Source organism: Fulmarus glacialis, unplaced genomic scaffold (assembly GCF_000690835.1).
Source record: "Fulmarus glacialis isolate BGI_N327 unplaced genomic scaffold, ASM69083v1 scaffold29417, whole genome shotgun sequence".
NCBI lineage: Eukaryota > Metazoa > Chordata > Aves > Procellariiformes > Procellariidae > Fulmarus > Fulmarus glacialis.
Genome location: NW_009224256.1, coordinates 838 through 1,524, shown reverse-complemented (window position 1 = coordinate 1,524; position 687 = coordinate 838). Strand labels below are relative to the sequence as shown.

Genomic DNA, 687 nt, shown 5'->3' with positions numbered 1-687 from the left:
CAGGCTCCTCTCCCAGTGCCCCCCGTCCCAGGCCTGCGCTCCTCTGCTTTGGGGGAGCCTGATGCGGAGGTGCTGCCCCCCAGCACCCCGAGAGGCCGTTTGGAGCTTCCTGAGCCTGGTCTGAAGCCTCGTTCTCCTTCTCCTCCGCAGGTGAAGTCTCTCATTTTTGACCAGAGCGGCACCTACCTGGCCCTGGGCGGGACGGACGTCCAGATCTACATCTGCAAGCAGTGGACGGAAATCCTCCACTTCACAGGTGAGGGGTTGGGGGCTGTGGGAGGGCGGAGGCAGGAGGGGAAGCGTGTAGGTCCCCTCCTGGGTCTGCAGAGCGAGCTGTGGGGTGCAAAGCGCTACCCACCCTCAGCGGGGAGCGGGAGGGGGCCAACTCCCCTCGGTGCCATAACCACGGGCTGTCTTCCCTCCCCAGAGCACAGCGGCCTCACCACAGGAGTGGCTTTCGGCCACCACGCCAAGTTCATTGCCTCAACGGGCATGGACCGGAGCCTGAAGTTCTACAGCCTGTAACCCCAGACGTGGGGCCAGGGTCTCGCTGCCGTGCTGGGATTTGGGGTGGGAGGGAATATCGGGACAGGGTGGGAGGGAGGCAAGTGGTTCGTTACTTCTCCGGGCTCCCCTGCTGTAGCTGTTGGCAGAGGGGAAGTTGGATGTCGCCTTCCCTTCCTGGGT

At 64.3% G+C, this 687-nt stretch overlaps 1 protein-coding gene across 1 annotated transcript in view; it reads left to right on the top strand.

Moving 5' to 3' along the window:
- PRPF19 (pre-mRNA processing factor 19) overlaps positions 1-525 on the top strand; it is a gene marked incomplete at its 5' end in the record, with an annotated part of 3,281 nt that extends 2,756 nt beyond the window's left edge. The window contains 2 exons of the mRNA XM_009582107.1: positions 151-256; positions 428-525. Coding sequence (XP_009580402.1) covers positions 151-256; positions 428-525 — 204 coding nt within the window. The remainder of the gene's footprint in view (positions 1-150; positions 257-427) is intronic.
- Between the last annotated feature and the right edge of the window lie 162 nt (positions 526-687).